The sequence below is a fragment of the Candoia aspera genome, chromosome 8 (genome assembly GCF_035149785.1).
Source record: "Candoia aspera isolate rCanAsp1 chromosome 8, rCanAsp1.hap2, whole genome shotgun sequence".
NCBI classification, from domain to species: Eukaryota; Metazoa; Chordata; class Lepidosauria; order Squamata; family Boidae; genus Candoia; species Candoia aspera.
This window is the reverse complement of record NC_086160.1, coordinates 36973088-36994689: the sequence shown is the minus strand read 5'-3', so window position 1 is coordinate 36994689 and position 21602 is coordinate 36973088. Positions and strand designations below refer to the sequence as shown.

Here is a 21602-nt window from a genome sequence, read left to right as displayed (position 1 = left end):
CCAGTCATAGACAATTTCTACATGGAGAAATTTGAACAAAGGATGCTGGATACTGTACCCTTAAAGCCATACGCTTGGTTCTGGCATGTGGATGACACTTTCATTATCTGGAGTCATGCTGAAGAAGAGCTCAAGAAATTCCTAGAACATCTGAATAGCATCCACCCTAATACTCATGTTATGATGGAAGAAGAAAAGATGGCAAACTTACATTCTTGGACATTCTGATCATTTGGAAAGGAACTCAACAACTATAATGTACAATATATTGAAAGCCAACACACACAGATCACTATCTACATAAAAGTTCCAACCATCACTCCCACCAGAAGAGAAGCATCATCAAAACTCTTAATGACCATGCCAGACACATCTGTGAGCCCAAAAGATTAGCAGGGATAACTTGATATCTTGATAATGCTCTACAAGCTAATGGATATTCTGCTGATGAAATCAGAAGGGCAATACAATCTAACAACAATAAATAAACAAACAAATACAAACCACCTCCATTAGGAAAGGTTTTTCTCACCTATATTGAGAAAGTTACAGAATATATTGGAAAACAATTAGAGAAGCACAATCTTAAAAACAGTCTACAAGCCAACACAAAGGATTCAAGACATCATTCAATCACCCAAGGATGATAGAAACCCACTCTCATTATCAGGGGTCTACTGCATCCCCCGCAGTTGTGGGCAGGTGTATATTGGAACCACAAATGCAGTTTTAATATTCAATTAAAAGAATATTGCTGTCTAGGACAACCTGAAAAATCAGGAGTAGCAAAACATGTGCTGCTTCATACTGGACATAAGGTGCGATTCGAAGACACATGAGTATTGGCAACCATGTCAAACTACCATATACAACTACACAAAGAGGCTGTTGATAATAGCAGGAAGGAAAAGAGTTTGAAAATCAACAAAGCATGGATCCCAGTTTTATGCCACACCAGTTTTATGCCACACCAAAACTAAACAGCACTTAATTAATCAACCACAAAAAGAAACTGCAGCAGCTTCATCAGAAAAGACACCTAGCAGCCAATTCCAGTTCTCTTGGAATTTCTTTGAAATAAACCAATCAGAAGTCTACCTAGATGAGGATCAATGAAGAGCCAGCTTTCTTAGACTCCTGTGACATGGACCAATCAGAGATCATCTTGCCACATTCAAATACAACAGCCCAGTCAATACCTGTTCAGTTGCCTGTGAGCTGTCAGGTACTATATCACAAAGCAGCTCAGTCCACCTCTGAAGATGCAGCCACAACTACTGGGAAACATCAGAACACCAGAAAACTAGACCATGGCTATTCCGCCTGAAAGCTCATTGCTGCTTGATTGCCTCATTTCCTTCATTACAAAGTGACATTTTGTATTTGATGTTCAACATCGTTATAGGTCAGGGTATATGGGTACATTTGCCTATATTTAGAAAAAAGCTGGAACTGATCTTCAAAGCAATCTGCTCCAAACCCTTACAATTAAAAAAATCTGTTAAAGGTGCTTATTTGGCTCCTGCTTTTAATGAAGAATAGCATGTCAAAACAGTTCATATCACCCAGTAGTTGATCTGAATATTAAGCTGAAATCTTTTTTTCATGTAATTTGTCCCCACTGGTTAGGGTCCTACTATCTGCAGTAGAGTTAGAGAAACATTTTGAGCCAAACAGCACATCTACATTCTCAGAGAGTGTCATGGATTGTCTCACGAAATTGCCACCATTGAGAGCTTTCCTATTTGCAAAATGGCTACTGCGGTGCTTCTGATCAAACAAAAAGCAGCCATTTACTAGAAAGCACTGATGTACTGAAAATCAGAGAATAACTATCCTAAATCACCCATGTGGAAGCTCTTGAATATGGGCAGTTGGTGCCAGAGACATCTGCAAGATTTTATGCTTTTGCCAAAATAACGAAAGCAGTGTCACCACATTGTGACACAAGATCCACCCCTTTCATATGTACATGCAACTTCATGATAAATGTACAAAAGGGATAGAGCTCACACAGCAATCATGCAATGCTGCTTTCATCATTTGCCCCTCTTGACACCTGTGGGCTCTCACCTGTGCACCTGCATCAGGGTTTTCTGGTCTGATGTGACCATACTTGAAAGAGACTGGTTCTTCCTCTCCTCAAGAAGCCATGACTAGTCAATATAGACAACTACTGGCCCGTCTACAATCTCCCCTTCTTAGGGAAGGTTGATGAAAAGGTGATGATGCAGTAGTTACACAGGACCCTGGATGAAATGGATCATCTGGTTGGAATTCAGGCCTAGGCAAAGGAGGGAAACTACACTGCTAACCATGTGGATGACCTCTGTCAGGACTTAGATAAGGGGAGTGCATCTATCTTTATACTGCTTCAATACTGCATATCATGGTATTGTTTTGGAATACCTGCAAGAGTGAGGGTTGCAGGCACTGATTTACAGTGGTTTCATTCCTTCCTGAGTGATCAGTTTCAAATTATGTTAACAAGGGAAGAGAGGTTGAACTCTTTCTTTTTCTTCTCTAGGTAATTTAGTTTTTTCTCTCTTGTTTCTCTTCACACTGTGGAGCTTTTTGTTGTAAAACAGATTTTCTTTTTTAAATTATATAAGTTTTATACAATGCTAATATAATTATACTGCTATTTATTTTATATACAGTACTACAGACTACTGAGCTTTTAAAAAGAAATTGTAATGTTTTCAAAATGTAATAAAAAATTTAAAAAGAAAAGAACATACCTTTCCCTCTCTCCTCCTCATAACAGCTTAAGATCTGACTGAAGAACAGCAGTCTGACTGCAGATCTTACACAGCATAGTAAATTTAAACCTCAGTGATCTTTGTCAGCCTTTGTCATCCAAAGGATACAGTGTGGTCCTTCCCCATTGATTGTCATACTGGGAGGACAATGGAAGCTGTTATCCGGCAAGCAGAAATGCAAGATCCTTATTTAAATATTAAAATGATGACTCTTGTCTTTCTGATGGATTTGAATTGTCAGCTTCACTTTATCAAATGTAACAAGCCATGCCCAATTCCAAACAAGCCTGACTTCAGAGAAGCATAATTTCTAATACCATAGATATGATATTAGACTGTTTTTAGTTTCCCTTTATTTGCTTTAGAGATCTGAACAAATTAAAAAGAAAACACTGTTTGAAATCCTGAAGTAATGACAATAAGCACTTGTGATGTCACTGGGACCCCAATACGTGTCTGTAATACATTCATTTGAAAAGATTAGTACTGTTTGTCTTAATCCTAACAGGCCATTAATGAGAATAAAGGAAAGCTGGTCCTAGCAGTGCCTTCCCCAGTTCAATTACTCCCAGAGCCCTGAAAACATGAGGCACAGCCATCAAGACAATCACCGTCAGTCAGCAAGCTCCTGGCTGCAGCTGCCCATTCATCCGAATGCAGGGCTGCATCCAGCTTGGACGGGTAAACAGTGGCTAAGAAAAACAAAGCTGCTCTTTTGTTGGCCTGTCCCCCATCTGTTCTTCAGGCATGTCCCTCTTCCAATTTGTCAATATACTCACAGGCAGATCTGCATAGAAATAGTGTTTTCTGTCAAACAAGGACTTCTTGTTTATGGTGCAGTTCAGTGCAAGTCCTGTTGACACTGCTGCTTCTACACATCGTCTGTTGAGAACCTAGAGGGATACAACACATAACATGATTCAGATCATTGTATGATACAAATGCCCCTCTCTTGCACTGTCTTTTAAACAGTGTGCATTTCCTTTTGAATGCTGTCAAGAAGCATAATTTCCTTGCCAATGGGAAATAATAAAGGCTAATAAAGGAAGACTTATTCAAAGGAATATTTTTTCATCTCATGGTGGGAGGACAATTGTAGATTTTTAAGGTATCTGAAATTCAACCAGCAGAACACATGTTTTGAATATTGTACATTTTAGGTTTAAGGTTTGATGCTTTTGCTTTAGTGCTCTTAACCACATTCATTGGAAGATCACACAGAGCTGAATCTCAGCCTCTAATAAACCACTAGTTCAAATTAACATGGATACTTTTAAATGTGTTGCCAAGTAACAATTCCAATATGATCTATCCCAATAAACTAAAATGGCCATCAGAAAATAGCTAGGTACAGAAAGAGCTATTAACTGAGGATCAATATAATAGGCTAGTTCATTATAATTACTGACCCTATTATCAAGCCATAGTATTTATATAGAGCCTTCAGAGAGTTTTCAATTAGATACACCTCCCTATCTTCATCCAAGGAGATATAAGCTATTCCTGAAATATGTATTATACACAGGGATTTGGTCACAACAAAAGCTTATAATGCTTACTACTGATTCAAGAAAATACCTTGTTTCCAGACTGTGAACTTGGAGTTAGTTTTCTTTATTTTTTAAAAAAATGTGTTATTAATATTTTACAAACATTTAATTAAATAAAGTCTATCTGATAAAGCAGTACTCCTCTAATGTAGTGCTTTATATATGTGTTGAACTCCAAAGCTTTAGAAAAAATGGCAATACTTTCTCTATAATCTATAATACTGGTGCTATAAACCAGTAGCTGAAATTAATTTGTTTAGGGAAGTTTTCAACAGGGGGAAAACACATCATAGACCATTAAAACAAGTGGCATCCATTTTTACTGAGAAAATACTTATACCAATAAAATGAGGGGTGGGGGGAGGAGGGGATAAAACAGGTATATCACACATTTGGCTATTACTGCTGCTTTCCTGTACTGTACCAGAAGTGGGCTGTGGAGGAATAAGGAAGATCATCTATTGAAGGTTATGAAAAATTGAATTTATTATTTCTTGCATAGGGCCAGACACTTCTGAAAACCTGGATGCTGATTTTATTATGTGTGTTTTTAAGAAAATGAGTAATAATATCAAACAATATTATGTTTATGACTGTCTATAATTATAATTATTGTAAGTTGTCGGTCAAGCCAAAAGAGCCCCTTGGTTTACTAAGGAGCTCTGAAAGATGAAGTGGCAGAAGAGATGCCTAGAGTAATGCTGGTATAAAAGAACAATCTGACTGAACTATCGTGGCAAAAGCAGCAAACCTAGCTTACTTCTCCACTCTTATTACATCCATGGATATCCTCCCAACAACTTTGTTCCAGTCTTTTCTGAGTAAGTCTGGATCAGAAAATTGCTACTGGACTGCTTTTGAGAATTCATTCAGCACTCATAATCCCCCCGAGTTGACTCCCACTAGTCAGCTCCTAGTAAGACAAGTGTGCTTTCGTTTAGCATGGGGTTATCTGGGACCAATTTGAGCTGGAAGACCCTATGGAAATGGACAGGTATTCTCTGCCATTAGTCTAGCTATCCATGAACTTGATTCCTGTTCTACCAGACTAGTAAAACTGCCAGGAAGGTGACAGGAAGCTGGATTCAGGCAGTGGTGAATAGATGCTTGAAGAAGGGATATCTGCCTTCTTGAAAAAGGAGATCATGTATCCCCTTCCCAAGAAGTCATTACTTGACCCAGCTATTTTAGACAACTACCACCCAATCTACAACCTTCCTTCTTTGGGCACATGTTGAGAAGGTGGCTAACCAGCAACAATAGAGAAACCTGGAGGAAACAGATCATCTGGACCCTAATCGGTTGGGATTCAAGCCTGGATACAGGACAAAAATTGCACTGGTTGTTCTCATAGGTAACCTTGACAGATCTGGAATAAGGGGAACCTAATCTTCCCACTGGATCTCTTGGCAGCTTTCAATGCCATTGACTATGGTATCTATATGAAACCAATGGGAGAGATTATGGAGTGTAAAACTTTGGGCTCACATGATTTTTAATAATTTCTTGGTCTACGTTCAACAGCCTAAGAAAAGCATACTTGTAAGTAGACAATATCCCAAACCATCCAGTTGCTCATCTTTACACTATTTTATTCAATGTTCATCTCTTTTGTTTTAAGGGAACAACTGCCAAATCCTAATCCATCCTTAACATGTCAATGAAATTCATACATCAAATCAAACTTTTATTACAACCATAAGGCCAAGATGTAAGTTAAAATGGTAAATGAAAATATATAAGGCTAAAAAGAAAAGAAATCAATACAAATTTTCAAACCCAAGAACAAGCAGATAATTTTTTTTTACTAACAAGATTCAACTATTCAAAACATTATTTAGAAAAAGCTTATTTCAATTTTGACATTTTAAAGCAACAGTTAACAGACTTTCATAAAATTATCTGTATTTTACAATCAGTGAGATGAAAATACTTTTTTTAATGGACTATATTAAAAAAATTTCAGAGCAACTTAAAAAAGAAGGTACTTGCAAACTTGAGAATATACCCAACAGTATATTTTTGACACAATAGTGTCAAAATGCTTTTGTTGCCACTGGGAGAATAGAATTACTTATTAGATTTGGATTGATCCTAAATTTAAAAGGCTAAAGAGATTCTCAGATTATTAAAAAAAAAGGTTCCTATATAGTGATTTAGAGACACAGAGAGGGTACTGATAATTACTTACCAAGAAAAGTGAATGTGAGAGGTAGTGATAGTTTTATTATTTTGCTTACTCAGAAATTGCTGTAAAATTGTGAAATTTTACAAGTTCCTTAAAGAGGGCCACTTCTACACTGTGTATCATTTTCATTAAAAATATTCATGTTTATGCCCTCCTTATGTACAGTACATGAATCAGTCAGTGTGGTAAAGTGCCCATAAAAATAAGGAGAAAATTCACTTTTCTGTTTTGCATTTACCAAATCGAAATGGCAGATCTGCAGAATCACCCCTAAATCTTAAACCTAATCTGAAATGAGGAATCAGCACAAATTTTCACAGACCCAAGAAGAGGCAGAGGGTAAATACATTCATACCAGATAGGCTTTGTCATCTCAAAAATGGTGAACACTCCCCGAAAAGAGTTTAGATCTACTGAAATTCTGTGCCCCTGAAGTGATTGATAGCTTATGCCTTTTAGGATTGATTATCAAAAGTAAAAGAACTAGCAGCCAAGGAGTAAGCCGCAGACTAGCACTTGGTACGGCAGCACTGAAGGCCTGGGAAAGGATAATCAGATGTCATGGTGTGTCTATAACAACAAAAATCAGAATCATTCAGGTAATGGTTTTCCCTTGTGAAACTCTTTGAAAGCAAAAGATGGCCACTGAAGAAGCAGGATAGAAAAAGTATTTGAACACCCTTGAGAATACCATGGGTAACCAAGAGGCATAACAATGGATCATAGAATAAGTCGATCCAGAGTTCTCACTTGAGGCACAAATTACCGGGCTCCAATTATTATCTTTTGCACACATAATATGAAAACCTTGAGAAGTCCATAATACTGGGAAAAGTGGAAGGAAAGAGAAAAAGAGTAGCAGAAAGGTTGATAGACGTGATTACATTAACAAAGGGTACACTGTTGGGAGACTTGAAGGGCAGGCTGGAAAGGGATCATCCTGGAGAAGGTCTACCTGTGCAGTTTGCTAAGGGTCAACACTGACTTGATGCACATAATCAGTCAAACAATCAATCAATGATGCATCAAAACTTCTTATCATATTCACTGATCCCAACAAAAAATATGCTTTCACACAAATGCCATAGAACAAGTTTTTTGGAAATATTTATAAAATTGGATGGGTGTAAAGTGAAAAAGATTTGTACATTTTATGTTCATTACATAAAAAGAACATGTATTTTAACACCTTCTACAGGATTGTTAGTATACATGTTTGTAGTATATATGATAGTTTAACACAGGGCAGTGAGGGGGCTGGGGAGGGAAGGGACCTATAAATGAGAAAGGATTTTCAGATTTGTATTCCAAACTCCATGGAGTAACAAAAATTAACTAATGAAGGATGAATTCAAATCTATTATAAATGTAATTACAATTTCATCAGTTCATTAATCTAACACAATTGTATTGTTAGGAAGCAATGATTACATAACAAAGCCTTCAAATACTAGTCGTTGTAGAAAATATATATTCAGGAAAGGCAGTCTTGCATTATCAAAACAAAATAAGAACAAAGACTCTAATTTCATCTCATTTACATTTCACTTTGATTAAAACTGAATATTGTTGCAGCAAAATGATTTTCTTCTTCCATGACAAAATTTCCAGTTTATAATCTGGTAACAATCTTCAAAGGCCTTTAGGTTGTTCATCTCTGCACTAAGCTATAAACAACAGGGGCTGGGTTCACATATCACCATATTATGCTTTAAAAAATGCCTAATGCATAAGTGGATTGTTCTAGAGGTGGCTATATCTAAAGATATCTGTTACCCAATGTGCCACCCTTCCAGACAGCACCTCTTCAAATCCAGTCAAGTGCACTACCAGGAAAGCAGGGAACCTCCAAAGCTCCTAAAAGAGCAACTTGCTATATTTCACTGCTTGCCTTCCAATTTATTCTCTCATGGCAGCCTCTTCCAATCCTTCCCAACTGAAATGTATTCTTCTCCAAGTTCTCTTTCCTGTAGGCACCTGCATATCAAACCCCATCATTGAACTCTCCTTTAAATTGACATTCACTGCTATAACTCTACTTGCAACAAATATCAAAGCCCCTGATCAGTTATGTTCTCAGCTCTCTCATATTTTCCACAATCTTTGACCCCTGCGCAGGTGAAAAGTGGGAGACTCTGAAGCAGAGGATGCAGAATTAAGTAGGCTACCTTTGTCCAGCTGGACATTAGTGGACATTAGCTACTAGCTTCAGAGATTATTTAGCAATACACATGAAATGTGATGTTCAGAGATCAACTGCTTCCATTTAAAGCCTGCATTGTGTTACAAGATAGATGATAGATACACACAAACATATACACACACACACACATACATATGCATATATGTATTATATATACTTTTATCAGAGAATGCAATGTACAATAATCATTGGAATGGCTAGGGACAAGCATCCAATAGTTCAGAGGAAAAGTTAATAGTTTTTCCACAAATGTATCCTATTTAAAGATCCTAGAAAAACAAGGGATAACAGAAGGCAACAACCAGGTGTGCACCAGAGATGCAAGAATCAAAATGCCCTATTCAGCTGTTCCACAGTGATTCTCCAGACCCTCTTCTTTCATCTGAATATCATAGGATTGGGTGGAAAATATATAAACAAACAAACAAATAACTATCTTATTCTATCATTACACTCAGAAAAGTCTAGGATTTTTCTATTCCAGCTGTGTGCCTAGGATGGATGAGTTAATTTAGTATAGAGTCCAGAGACCTCCAAAGTTATAATCAAATTGTAATTGTACTGGGAGAGAACGGGAAAATTATTGAATACACATTTGAAGAATATTAAATTATTATAGCTAACTTTAGAGTAGAATTATACACCTAAAGAAGCAGAAGGCACCTTGACTAATACAAACATGTCACCATTAAAGTTATCTGGCAAAGTACTCCATTACCTTCAAAAAAGTCTAGTATAGTAAATAATATAAAGCACTTTGGACATATGTACCAAATGCTGGCAACAAAGAAACTCCCCTGGCATGGATAAAAAGCCATTGCTGGAGATGCAAACCACCAGATCCATTTTTTCTCATAGGTTAACTAGTAAGCTGATGGCTAATCAGGAGAACTTACCATTTAAAAAGCCAGTTTGCCTCAAAATAATCCACTACTGAGCAATTGTAAAAAAATAAGCCCTCTTAAAATGCACAGAAGCCAAGTATAATGCACAAGTTATCTGAATGCAGCCAGTGTGTGCAGATAGGAATCTGCCCTTCTCGTTTTATTGAGGGAACTTGTCAGAGATACTGCATCATCTTTCAGATTTTTCAGGTTACAGTACATGCAGCAAAACCCATAGTTGAAGCTAGAGGGTGGTACACAAAGTGAATACGTTTTGTTATAAGCTCAATATGAAACAGCTACGAGGGATATTTATGAAACATTCTGAAGTAGCTTTTCCAAAAAAACACTCCCAAACCCTGAAAATGGCTCAAGCATTCCATGAGCTGATGGCTTAAATATTCTGGCTATAAGAAACATAGGAAAACAGAAATAGTTTCCTTATTTTTCACTCCACTACCAAAAGGGTGGGTGGGGTAGCAGTCCATCCTGACTGACTGACTCTCAAACTACAAAGACATTGGCCAAGAAGATTATTTTTAAAAAATCATAAAAACAACCCCGAAGGAAACAGTGGTCTTATGTTGTCAGCCAACCTATAGAAAAATGGGCTTTATAGGACATGTTTGTTGAAGAATGAGGGCCTCAGTCACAGCAGACATAAATTGGCATTTTAGTCTTTGCCTGACTTCTGTGCCTGTCTGGGTTTTGTGGGTAGATGCTGGTTGGTTGGTTGGTTATTTATTTATTTAACTAATAAGGGTTATAGGCTGTTCCAGTCATAACCAATTCTAAGTGACTTACATGCCCTATTTATATATATATATATATATAAGGTTTAAAAGTGCTTAGTCTAAAACACAAATACTATTATGCAAAAAAGAAGAAGCACCAGACAAAAATAAAACTCAATGTTTATTACATTTCAGATTACAAATTATTCTTATGTGAATAACATTAATACACATGGCTAGAGAGAAAGTACTGCTGCTTTATTTTGCATGAGCTATATAGACATTTACAAGACCAAAGAAAAAACAAAACCCAAAAAGAAAAGAAAGATGTATTGCTGCAGAAAACTCTATAAAAGACCAAAACACACTTTACTGAAGCTTAACATTAACAGGGCAAAAAAAAAAAAAATGTATAGAGATGCAAACCCACAACAAAGTTCAGTATTCAACCAACATAGCACTATCAGTGGTTTTTCCGAACTCTGCAGCATTAGCAAAACATTAAAGCACACATGCACACTGTTGTATTTACCTGCCTTCATTTATCCACTTAATTGATTTCTGTTGCAGGCTATGTGCCTGCAGATTAAAACAGAACACAAAATGCGCATGCAACTGGCATCATGAACGCTAACTTCCCCATAACAAAGAATTTTAAAAACAGTAATAATTTACTTATGAATCAGTAGGCAGGCTGCTTTGAGCAACAGAAACAACAGAGTAGATCTCACAAGGGACATCATTGTTGTTGTTGTTTATTCGTTTAGTCGCTTCCGACTCTTCATGACGTCATGGACCAGCCCACGCCAGAGCTTCCTATCGGTCGTCAACACCCCCAGCTCCCCCAGGGACAAGTCCGTCACCTCTAGAATATCATCCATCCACCTTGCCCTTGGTCGGCCCCTCTTCCTTTTGCCTTCCACTCTCCCTAGCATCAACATCTTCTCCAGGCTGTCCTGTCTTCTCATTATGTGGCCAAAGTATTTCAGTTTGGCCTTTAATATCGTTCCCTCAAGTGAGCAGTCTGGCTTAATTTCCTGGAGGATGGACTGGTTTGATCTTCTTGCAGTCAAAGGCACTCTCAGAATTTTCCTCCAACACCACAGTTCAAAAGCATCGATCTTCCTTCTCTCAGTCTTCCTTATGGTCCAGCTCTCGCAGCCATATGTTACTACAGGGAATACCATTGCTTTAACTATGCGGGCCTTTGTTGTCAGTGTGATGTCTCTGCTCTTAACTATTTTATTGAGATTTGTCATTGCTCTTCTCCCAAGGATTAAGCGTCTTCTGATTTCCTGACTGCAGTCAGCATCTGCAGTAATCTTTGCACCTAGGAATACAAAGTCTTTCACTGCTTCTACATTTTCTCCCTCTATTTGCCAGTTATCAATCAAGCTGGTTGCCATAGTCTTGGTTTTTTTGAGGTTTAGCTGCAAGCCAGCTTTTGCACTTTCTTCTTTCACCTTCATCATAAGGCTCCTCAGTTCCTCTTCACTTTCAGCCATCAAAGTGGTATCATCTGCATATCTGAGATTGTTAATGTTTCTTCCAGAGATTTTAACTCCAGCCTTGGATTCCTCAAGCCCAGCATGTCGCATGATGTGTTCTGAGTACAAGTTGAATAGGTAAGGTGAGAGTATACAGCCCTGCCGTACTCCTTTCCCAATCTTAAACCAATCCGTTGTTCCGTGGTCTGTTCTTACTGTCGCTACCTGGTCATTATACAGATTCTTCAGGAGGCATATAAGATGACTTGGTATCCCCATACCGCTAAGAACTTGCCACAATTTGTTATGGTCCACACAGTCAAAGGCTTTAGAATAGTCAATAAAACAGAAATAGATGTTTTTCTGAAACTCCCTGGCTTTTTCCATTATCCAACGGATATTGGCAATTTGGTCTCTAGTTCCTCTGCCTTTTCTAAACCCAGCTTGTACATCTGGCAATTCTCGCTCCATGAACTGCTGAAGTCTACCTTGCAGGATCTTGAGCATTACCTTACTGGCATGTGAAATGAGTGCCACTGTTCGATAGTTTGAACATTCTTTAGTGTTCCCCTTTTTTGGTATGGGGATATAAGTTGATTTTTTCCAATCTGATGGCCATTCTTATGTTTTCCAAATTTGCTGGCATATAGCATGCATTACCTTGACAGCATCATCTTGCAAGATTTTGAACAGTTCAGCTGGGATGCCGTCGTCTCCTGCTGCCTTGTTATTAGCAATGCTTCTTAAGGCCCACTCAACCTCACTCTTCAGGATGTCTGGCTCTAGCTCACTGACCACACCGTCAAAGCTATCCCCGATATTGTTATCCTTCCTATACAGGTCTTCTGTATATTCTTGCCACCTTTTCTTGATCTCTTCTTCTTCTGTTAGGTCCTTGCCATCTTTGTTTTTGATCATACCCATTTTTGCCTGGAATTTACCTCCGATGGTTCTAATTTTCTGGAAGAGGTCTCTTGTCCTTCCTATTCTATTGTCTTCTTCCACTTCCGCGCATTGCTTGTTTAAAAATAATTCCTTATCTCTTCTGGCTAACCTCTGGAATTTTGCATTTAATTGGGCATATCTCCCCCTATCACTGTTGCCTTTTCCTTTCCTTCTTTCTTGGGCTACTTCTAGTGTCTCAGCAGACAGCCACTTTGCCTTCTTGGTTTTCTCTTTCTTTGGGATGTATTTTGTTGCCACCTCCTGAATAATGCTGCCAACTTCTGTCCAGAGTTCTTCCGGGACCCTATCTACTAAGTCCAGTCCCTTAAATCTATTCTTCACCTCCACTGCATATGCCTTAGGAATATTAGTGAGCTCATATCTAGCTGATCTGTGGGTCTTCCCTAATCTCTTTAGTCTGATCCTAAATTGTGCAAGAAGAAGTTCATGATCGGAACTACAGTCAGCTCCAGGTCTTGTTTTTACCGACTGTACAGATGTCCGCCACCTTTGGCTGCAAAGGATGTAGTCAATCTGATTTTGGTGTTGTCCATCTGGTGAAGTCCATGTATAAAGCCGTCTCTTAGGTTGCTGGAAGAGAGTGTTTGTTATGCAGAGTGAATTGTCTTGGCAAAATTCTATCAGCCTATGTCCTGCTTCGTTTTGTTCTCCCAGGCCATACTTACCTGTAATTCCAGGTGTTTGACTGCCCACCTTAGCATTCCAGTCTCCTGTGATGAAAATAACATCTCTTTTAGCCGTGTTGTCCAGTAGGTGCTGCAGATCCTCATAGAACTGCTCTACTTCAGCTTCTTCAGCATCTGTGGTTGGGGCGTATATTTGGATCACTGTGATGTTAGATGGCTTGCCCTGAATTCGAATTGAGATCATTCTATCATTTTTTGGATTGTATCCAAGCACTGCTTTAGCCACTTTACTATTAATTATGAAGGCTACTCCATTTCTTCTGTGGTCCTCTTGTCCACAGTAGTAGATCTGGTGGTCATTTGATATGAAGTGGCCCATACCAGTCCATTTCAGTTCACTGACGCCCAAAATGTCTATCTTTAATCTTGACATCTCACCAATAACCACATCCAATTTGCCCTGGCTCATAGATCTTACATTCCAGGTTCCAATGGTGTGTTGATCCTTAGAACATCGGATTCGCCGTTCACCACCAGCACCGTCAGCTGCTAGCCGTCCTTTCGGCTTTGAGCTAGCTGCGTCATCATGTCTGGGGCTAGTTGAACTCATCCTCTGTTCCTCCCCAGTAGCATTTTGACCATCTTCCGACCTGGGGGTCTCATCTTCCGATGGTATACCGATGGTATATCTCTGGTTGTACTGATCCATTTAGTTTTCACGGCAAGAATACTGGGGTGGGTTGCCATTACCTTACCCAGGGATCACGTTTAGTCTGACCTCTCTGTCATGACCTTCCCGTCTTGGGTGGCCCTTCACGGTTTAGCTCATGGCATCATTGAGGTGCTCAAGCTCCAGCACCACAACAAGGTAACGATCCTTTGCTGAAGAAGGGACATCATACAAATGCTTAATAACTCTTAATAAATCTAACACTCCACCCTACATATCACCCTATCCAATCTATGCCAACAGGAACATGAGCGAACCCAGTCTTCAATTGGGTGGTAGCCAAGCTGCCCTTACCTTGTTTTTTTGGGGGGACTTTTTGTTTATTTATTTATCATATTTTTATCACCACCCATCTCCCCTACATGGGGGACCCTGTTTTATCCCACCTTTATTATTTTTATAAATAACTCAAGGCGGCGAACATCCCTAATACTCCTTCCTCCTCCTATTTTCCCCACAACAACAACCCTGTGAGGTGAGTTGGGCTGAGAGAGAGGGACTGGCCCAAGGTCACCCAGCCGGCTTTCATGCCTAAGGCGGGACTAGAACTCACAGCCTCCTGGTTTCTAGCCCAGCACCTTAACCACTAGAACAAACATTCTTGCTTCAACACACAGCATAACTTCCAGTGGAGCTTAGCTTATACCATGGAATTATCACTATGGAATTCCTGAGGTAGTATGATTGGTGTCTGTATAGCTTTCAACTAAGGAAAAAAATGTGCTTTTTGAGTTCGGGTTTTGGGATAGAATCTGATTTGCGGTCTTTACTGTTTCAACATTATGTCTATTAGGTTACATGTCTCTGATACACTCTATGTTCCGTTTTGGGCTCTGATAGGTGTTTTTAAAACTGTATTTTGCATTTTATGTACTGAGCTTATTAATTAAAGGTTGGTCCTTTCCTTAGAAAAGGACATTCATCTTGTTTTATTTCTATTCAACACTGAAAAACCTACCGGTAGAGTGCCAGGTAGAGAAGCATCCAAGAATGATACTAGAGAATTAGGTGGAGCTGCAAACTGGACTTGGGAACCAGAAAAAAGCTTTGAGTTGGATGAGATCTGTGCATGGATTTCCAAGCCCACAACTGCTGCCCAGGAAACATCTCTAAAAGAAAGCCAACATGTGTAATTAATAGTTAGAGAAATGTAATTAAAAATTTTAAATAGTTGAGAAAGGGGGAAAAAGCCAAGCACGATTAATGGAACAAAATGGCAGGACATTAAAAGAAACCCAAATTCTGAACAGCTTAAATAAATTAAAAATTGTGTATCTTAAAAGCAAAGTTTCTCAAAAGATATCAGATTTGTTGGAGAGATGCCCAATCTTATAGCCAACATACACTACACTATTTTTTGTCTTATGCATATCCTTTGAAAGGGTCACTTTCAAATAGAGAAGGTGTTGAAAAACTGTCAATTGAAAAAATGGAACAAAATCTAAATAACCACTGAAAAGTAATTGCACTTTATAACCCATATCTTCATATGAATGACAGAACGGAGTAACTTTGCAGTAAATCTGAAAGCAATGATCTGGACTTGAACAATTACATAAACAAATAAATTTAATTAGTGAAGTCAATTTTATGCCATTGCAATGATAGCACTGAAATCAATACCTGGGATCCAGAAAAGCATTAAGAAGACAGATATAGGTTTCTTTTCTTTCCTTTTCTTAAGAAGATGAGAATTAAGGCTTTGCTATTTCTTTATAGCGAAATAATTGAAACCATAATGAAGTGAGGCCTCAAATATAATCAGACTTACTAATAAAACTAGCCATTTTCAGAATTTATATAAATTCCTGATTATTATTTTACAGTATATGTCTCCATACTGTGTTCAAAATGTAATGGATGGAAAACAAGATAATACAGGATATATATTTAAGAGCACATCACAACATACATTTTAGGTCAGTGCTAACTTTGAAAAAATTGGAACAGAATGATTTTTTTTCTCTTGGCATTATGATTGTAAGGTAGATGGGGCTTCCCAAACTGTATCCTACATAAGTTTGTTATGTGATAATGTACTATTTGAAAATCACATGCAGTTTAAAAACTGTTGCTGTAAATATAGCATTTTCCTACATAATTACAGAGAAAGAAAATACTTGATATATGAATATTAAAATGATCATTTAATTTGTTACATATAAATCTGCTTGCAAGATGGTTGGTGTGTATTGTAGTCTCCATACAATAATGAAAAAAACAGTTTATAACTGCATCACTTTTATCCATAGGAACAAATGTTTTTCCTTCTCCATGCTGCAAGAGAAAAGTGCTAGTTGTGAAGCAGCCCACGAATTTATGCAGCAAAGCAGCATGACATTAAGATCTGCCAGCAGCTAAAGATAACATCAGCTTGAATTCTGTACCACTTTAATTGCATCTTCCGTTCTATTTTAAATTTGAGAAAAATTAAGGTGTTATCTTCCTTATCTTTTATTAACTGCCTTAGCTTATTATATTTTCATCCAATACAATAATACTGAAATTAATCCATGTTCTATATAGAAGAAAGGACACTTGATATATTGGGAGATTGCTTTCGCGTTTCAATCTGTACTAGCAAGCCGCTAGAAGAGCGGGGAAGCGTGAAACGCGACGAACGTTTAAAAAAAAAAACTTCAATCATCCAAAAGCGACAAACCGGACTATTTCCATTCATACCGGTTCTCTTTCGTTGCAATCCCCTTTGAATTCCAGCAGAGCACGCTGGTGGATACTGGTCTGTTCCAATCTCTAAGTACGGTGACATTCCCAAAGCTAACTTTTCCAGCTAGAAGCCAAGTGGGGTAGCATCGCATCATGGGGCCCGCCATTTTGCTCAGCATTGGGGAAACATCAGGTGATCTCGTTCTTATAGCAAGGCCTCCTGGGAAATGCAGTCCTGAGCTTGCTTAGAGAAACAGAGATAGCAAGAGAAACAAAAGCCTTCAGTTCCCGTGATGCTCGATGAGTGACCTGCACGAGTCAAACTGGGAGGCGAACGGGGAGAGGAAGCAAGACCTGCGGGACTTTTATGAGGATTAGGTAGAAATGAGGCAGTGATTCGCGTTCGTTGCTCAGGCAGCGAAGCATTAGATGCCTATGGGTGGGAATTAAAAAGAACTAGAGGAGGTGTCGTTCATAGCGATGGGCAATCATATCATGACAGATGTTCAGTACATGGAAACTAACTAAATAAATAGCATGCCTATAATTAATGCCTGCTTTCCCTAGGAAACATTCAAATAGAAAATTTTGCTGTTTATTATCAATTCCATTCCTAGCAATGGAGAATCTCTCTGTAATAGGACTGAGGCTATTCATGCTTGATTATAAAGCAATATGCACGCAAATTATTGAAGGCCAATTCATAGTTTGTTAAAATGTTACTAGATTCAGTATTTTATGGCAGCGAAGCATGCCTAATCACTAGAAACAGAGCAATAATAATTATGGAATGCTGTCATTCAGCGGTACCTGTTTTATTATAGGGCAGCTGTGACGTTTTAAAGAGATATTTCCTATAAAGGAAAAACATTCTTTTATTTCTCTAAGGGCATAAATAGTTGTTGCATTTCTATGTAGTTAGATATGGAAATCTCTTAAACATTAATAGCTTGTCTGCCCTTGAAAAGATGGACATTTTGTAGGTTATGCTACAAGAATTCCTAACCTTTTCCCCTCATGTGTTTAAATGGGAACATGCTACTGTATAGATATTCCGGTGCTCATAACTGTTTTCTTGAGCATTTACCACTTGAATTTATTTCTGATGGCCTTTTCATGACATGCAAATGACAGCCTGTAGGAGCTTTCTTCACTTTTGGGCAATGCCATGAGGTCTTATCTTACTTGCCCATAAACAACTGAATTAGGAGAGTCATGCATAACCCTCATGGCAAATTGAATATTGTACAGCAGAAGACCCGTAAGTGCTATAGTTCACTCTGTATTCCTACTCAGCACTCTACCAATAAGGTTGTGACACACACAAGGCAGATCTGAACATTCTTAGGGCCTTGGGATTGGAGGCAAACAGTAACTTTATCTCCCAAAAACATGGATAAGAAACAATGAAGATGCCAACTGTATGAATTGGCATAGAGAACTGTATAATATAGAGCTTCTACAGCTTCACTGAGATGTTCTTGTCATGGCTGTAGAATGCTTGTTGGAAAAGATGATGAGTCATGGGCTTGTTGAGTCAGCAGCTGATTTTTTATCCAGTAGAGGTCAGTGGAGCACACAAGCCCTCAGCAGTATTTTATATCCCTACAGAAATGGGGATAAGCACTGTTGATTTCTTCAGGAAAGATGACAATATTGCATAGAATAATTGCCCCTGTTTTGTTTGGGGCAAAATAATTATAATACAGAAATAATAATAATAATAAGGATGAAAGTAATGTGCTATGCAATGAAAATATGATTTATGGAAAGCAAGATTGGAAAGGTGAAGGATTTTATATTATAGATGTTCCATAAACAAATACATGCCAAATTATACTTTTCCATAATGAATGGTGTTCCTGACTAAGCTGGCAGCTAGATGTAATAGATACTTGTTTACGTTTAACTGTTCCATCCAGATTTAAGGAGAAGTTTGTTTGTTTTCTGAAATTCTCCTCTCTTTCTCCTCAGGATGAACTGAACTGCTATAATAGCAATAAAGGAATTGGAGGCAATCCCTCCGTGATACTTCAGGAAGGAATAAAGGCCATTTTAGATCTTAAATCATATGCATTTGCAGAGCATTGAAAGGTTTATTAGAGTTTCTGGCATTTTTTATTATTAATGGAAAAAAAGTTTCGTGCCCCAGCACAGTGGGGACATCTATATAGGCACCAGGTATCATCCCATTCAATTTATTATTGGGCTGATTATTACTGTAAAAATGAATGTATTCTTCAATTTGTTTTTCCTTTTTTATTGTGTTCATGAATTTAGTAGCATGTTGGGCAATGAAAGTAAAAACCGATACACAATTGAATATATATATTCAGAAGTAATCATGTTCAGTTCAATTGGATTTGTTCACAAATACATTATACAGTTTAATAGAGTATCTTCATGGTATAAAATGAAAAGCTTCAAGTTGCTTTTCAAATCAATCATGGTATTACAACACCAATAACTCCGAAACAGAATCTTATAATAAAACAGAATATAAAATAGAATCTTATATGGAGAATGCAGTAAAATATATCATAAAGCTTATCTTTAAAAAATTCTACATGAAATCAGTTTTGTTCCTTCTTTTGTTTGGCTTGATGCTTTGATGAAGAAATTGCAGGTTCAGTCCTTGGCACCTCCAAGTAGGGCTCTAAAAATACTTGCTGAATCTGTGGTAAGAAGTGAACATAATCTATTGGGCAGACGGTCCAATAGTCTGTGTATGATGCGTGGGGAAATTGTGACCCCCCCAAAATTGCTGAACTCCAATTCCAAGCATCTCTCACCTCAGGCTACATTGCTGGGGCTGCTGGCAGTTGTAATTCAATAGCATCTAGAGGCCTTAGATTCCTCACCCTTGTGGAATAAAATAGTGTTTTAATTGGACAATTAGGAATAATCTGCAGAGAATTACACTGCAGAGGTACTCTTCAGAAAATTTCATCTTTGTAACCAGTACACTCTTTGTATGTCTTCTGAACAATAATAAGAGCAAAGCTTTGAAGGAAATGGCTTTCAAATGTTTTGGGGCTTGTAAAATGAGTTATATTTTACAAAGTATTCATTCTGTTTTTCTTTCTTTTTTCAAGTTCTGAGCTAAGCCAGAACTGATCTAGTTACACTATTTCTATTTTTAAAAAGTGTGGGCATGTCAGGATGTTTAATGTTCTAGAGTTGTAACTTTAATTCCCTCACTGCATTATCATAAAGTATTTATAAAGATAGGGGAGTCCCCCCCCCCCAGCTTTGCTGATGTCGTTAACTGACTGCTAAAGAATGATCAAATTAGGCATTCTAATGCCAAAACATTTTGGTTAATGTTTTACAGTGGGACTGTTGGTGCCATTGATTGTAGTGTTGCTTAAGAACTATGCATGAATGTATAACTATAACTCTCTAGCTATCTATTTTTTTCCTGTTCTTGTGGTGTCTCCAAAAGTATTAAATACCTGACTTAAAACTTGGTGATACCAACTGCTATTACTATTAAAACCCTCACTTAGCCAGATATCTGGATAAGTGGGAATGTTGTTAAGATGGGGTTAAATGAGGATATATAGTTGAAGTGGGATTATTATAAGAGTTTTGCCTAATAAAAGATGCTGGAGTTCTTTGGAAGGTGATTTCCAATACTATAGGAGGACTATTATGAGAAAAAAATCACATGTAAGATATAGAATAGACAAGCTGAGTTGGACAGGATTCAAAGTGCACAATATGAAAAATGAGTTTTTCTATTTAAATTTCATGAAATATGTAAGAGATAACTTATGTTCTGCAGGCATGTATGCAGATTAACATACTTGTGTATTCATTATAGTATCAGGAAGCTCTGTACCCACAGCATTCAGAATACAAATATTCATCCTGAGGATTACATGGAAAATATCCAGACAGCTTGGCGTATCTGTGATAAAGGATAAGGAATAAGCTAGAATTCCTATTAAATTTTTAAGAGACAAATTTGGTTTTGGGACAGTCAGTTCTAGTCTTACTTAAAACACCAGTGCTATTATATAAAAAGAAAGAGAGTAGAGAGTAATATTAAATGAGAAAACCAGGTTGAACATTACAGGATTACATTTACAGCAAACATTTTAAGAGGCAGTCTGTAGCACTAGCTGGTTGAGACAAATATCAAGTCTCCAAAAATAGTAAACCTATGTTACCACATAAGCAGAAATTTGCCTAAGTAGAAAGGGAAAGAGAAGAATGTCTGATGATATTTACACGTTTTGCTCTTTTGTTCTTTAAATGGACAGTCTTCTTTAATTATGAAAATATTATCTGTCCATAACAGATAGTTTAGATACAGGTAATGCCATTGTTCCCTTCTTATTTAATAAACGTCCCCTGATGTCACATTAACAATTACCATTCAAAGGTAACTTTTAGAAGAACCAGATCCAAGGATGTGGGAAGGTCACATGTAGCCTGGGTCCTCAGGTTGTACCTCCATGATATTGGGACTGCCTTTGAAATGAATTAAATCTGGAACCATATTGCGGCTCCAATGAAAAAAAACAGCCTCTCCTAAACACAAACAAAAACATTGCAAGGTGTCCTCAGCGTTCAGCTAAACATGTAAGGCAAGTCAGGGGGAAATATATACCTTTTTTAGAGACGTTCATCTCATTTCTTGCAACCCCAACATATGTTCTTATAAAGTAGAATAGAATTAATGAATAGTGAAAACCAAAAGCCTATTATTTATTGAGCGCTTGCTTGCTGCTGTTTTTGTTTCTATTTAATATCACTGTTCATAAAATGTTCAAGCTCAATTGCTCCTCAAAAATCTA

General features: G+C 37.7%; 1 protein-coding gene across 2 annotated transcripts in view; it reads right to left on the bottom strand.

The window, feature by feature from the left end:
• GATB (glutamyl-tRNA amidotransferase subunit B) overlaps positions 1 to 16975 on the bottom strand; it is a 48242-nt gene extending 31267 nt beyond the window's left edge. For both annotated transcript variants that reach the window (XM_063310208.1, XM_063310210.1), the window contains exons 1-3: positions 16813 to 16975; positions 15089 to 15239; positions 3542 to 3655 (exon numbers count right to left, since the gene is read on the bottom strand). In XM_063310208.1, coding sequence (XP_063166278.1) covers positions 3542 to 3655; positions 15089 to 15239; positions 16813 to 16964 — 417 coding nt within the window. In that variant the 5' untranslated portion in view covers positions 16965 to 16975. The remainder of the gene's footprint in view (positions 1 to 3541; positions 3656 to 15088; positions 15240 to 16812) is intronic.
• Between the last annotated feature and the right edge of the window lie 4627 nt (positions 16976 to 21602).